Source organism: Peromyscus californicus, unplaced genomic scaffold, assembly GCF_007827085.1.
Source record: "Peromyscus californicus insignis strain IS unplaced genomic scaffold, ASM782708v3 Scaffold_12__1_contigs__length_115047231, whole genome shotgun sequence".
Taxonomy (NCBI): Eukaryota; Metazoa; Chordata; class Mammalia; order Rodentia; family Cricetidae; genus Peromyscus; species Peromyscus californicus.
Genome location: NW_026294413.1, coordinates 73051207 through 73053541, shown reverse-complemented (window position 1 = coordinate 73053541; position 2335 = coordinate 73051207). Strand labels below are relative to the sequence as shown.

General features: G+C 35.6%; 1 protein-coding gene across 1 annotated transcript; it reads right to left on the bottom strand.

Moving 5' to 3' along the window:
* Positions 1-1399: 1399 nt before the first annotated feature.
* On the bottom strand, positions 1400-2335 carry LOC128108000 (olfactory receptor 4K1). The gene has a single exon (XM_052734326.1). The coding sequence runs from the start codon at positions 2333-2335 to the stop codon at positions 1400-1402; it is 936 nt and encodes a 311-aa protein (XP_052590286.1).

Below are 2335 nucleotides of genomic sequence, written 5' to 3'. Positions count from 1 at the left end.
AGTGTCACTACCACATTTTGTAATTAAAGTCAATGGGAAACAACAATCTAATCCAAGCACAATGACAAAGAACCCAAACCCTTCAGGAATAAACAATTGGCTCATCCCTCCAAGAAAAAAAACAAGACCTCCCAAGGTGCTTGCTGAGGGTGGAGAAAATACAGAACTAGTATTACAGGTATGTAGTTTAAATATCATCTAAAACTCATGACCTGTTTTAGGAATGAGGATTATAATTTCTATGTTTCTGTCATATTCTGTTAAGAATGTGTTTGTACATATATTTATGTTTTCTTCCATTAATTACTTTATCATGTAATGCAACATCAATTAAGAGAATACCAGTGGTTATCATATTTAAATTTTAAGATACTAAAATGTACTTTAAGGGACATTGCCACCTATTCTAAAATATGTAAGGTATTTACAGTTGTACATGGGGTTTTTATATCATGTTTGATATAACTATGAACTAGTTAAACACATAACATGTTTGTGATTTTTGCATGGGATAGTTATATCATGTTATGCATAATTAGAATATGATTGTTGTTTTCATTTATGTCATGGAAATTCACTTATGTCATGGAAATTAAACATGACGTAAGTAGATACGATTGTGTGCAAAGATGACAAGGAGTGGATTTGTGATAGCTATTCTTGGTTGTCAACTTGAATACATGTAGAATTAAATAAACCCTCAAGTATATAAAGTATGTGTTATAGCTGTGAGGTATTTTTCTCATTTAAATCATTTGATATGGGAAGTTCCATCCTAAACCTGGATCTTTGAAGTAGGAAGATCCACTTTCAATCTGTTCCACACCCTCTGGTGGCAGCCTATATAGAGGACATAGAAAAAAGGAAGCACTTGCCACTTGCCCTCACTCTCACTGGAAAGTCCATTCCTCCCCTGGAATTAAAGCCCACTTCTACTCAAGACAAGCTGAGACATCCACCCTCATGAAATAAACAATTATTGGATTCCTGGACTTTCTACTGAGGGACAGCCATGTTGAATAGTCATATCATAACCTAATAACCTAATAAATCGCATATATATATATATACATATATTCTTTTTATTAGTTCTGTTTTCCTAGAGAACCCAGATGAATACATGGCCCTAATTTCAGGAGTACATAAAATACATATTTTTAAATGTCACTAACAATTTTTTTAAATGTGCATTTAGAATTAAGAACAGTGAGAATTTTTCTCTGAAATCATGCTAAATTTTACTCAGAAACTTGTTTTATGCAATTACTTTGCATTTAGGACAAGAGGTAAATTCTATAATTTAACCATTTATATCACAAACAAAGTTAATTTGCCTGATTCTAGAATTCCCTGGAGGCCCTTCATTCTAAGTCAATATGAAGCTCTTTCATGGAGATCCCTAGTTTTTCCCAGGATTTACATGGCGCTTTGTCAATTTCCTCAAGGCTGATTTAACATCTTCATTCCTCAGAGAATAAATGACAGGATTCAGTAAGGGAGTACAAATGGTGTAGAAGACAGAAAGGAACTTATCCACAGACAGCCTGCTAAAAGGCCATATGTAGAAGTAAATACAAGGCCCAAAGAAAAGAATCACTACTGTGATGTGGGCAGTTAGTGTAGAAAGTGCTTTGGATGACCCACTAGAGGACTGGTGCTGGACAGTGACAAAAATGATGATATAGGAGACAATTAAAGCCAGGAAACAGCTCAAAGATATCAGGCCACTGTTAGCCAAGGTCAAAATTTCCATTCTGTATGTATCCATGCAAGCAAGTTTTATCACCAAGGGAAGATCACAGAAGAAGCTATCTACCTCATTGGGACCGCAGAATGGCAGATTCACTGTAAATGCCAAGTGGCTCACAGAATGAAGAATACCTACTGCCCAGGAAATAGACACAAAAATTATACATACCCTCCGATTCATAATTAGATTGTAGTGCAGTGGCTTACATATTGCTACAAACCTGTCATAGCCCATAGCTACGAGCAACATCATTTCACTCCCAACAAAGCTATGAAGAAGAAATATCTGGGCCATACAACCCTCAAAGGAAATAGTTTTAAGCTCAACAAAAAAGTCCACAAGCATCTTAGGAGTAGCAAAGTTAGATTGGCAGATATCAATGAATGAAAGGTTACTGAGTAAGAAGTACATAGGTGAGTTCAAATGTGAGTCAGAGAAAATGATGACAATAATCATGGCATTGCCCAAGACTGATGTCACATAGATAATAGAGAAGATGGTAAAAAGTAAAAGCTGAAGTCCCCAAGAGTTAGAAAGTCCCAGAAGCACAAACTCAGATACCGTGGATTCATTACTGTGAGCCAT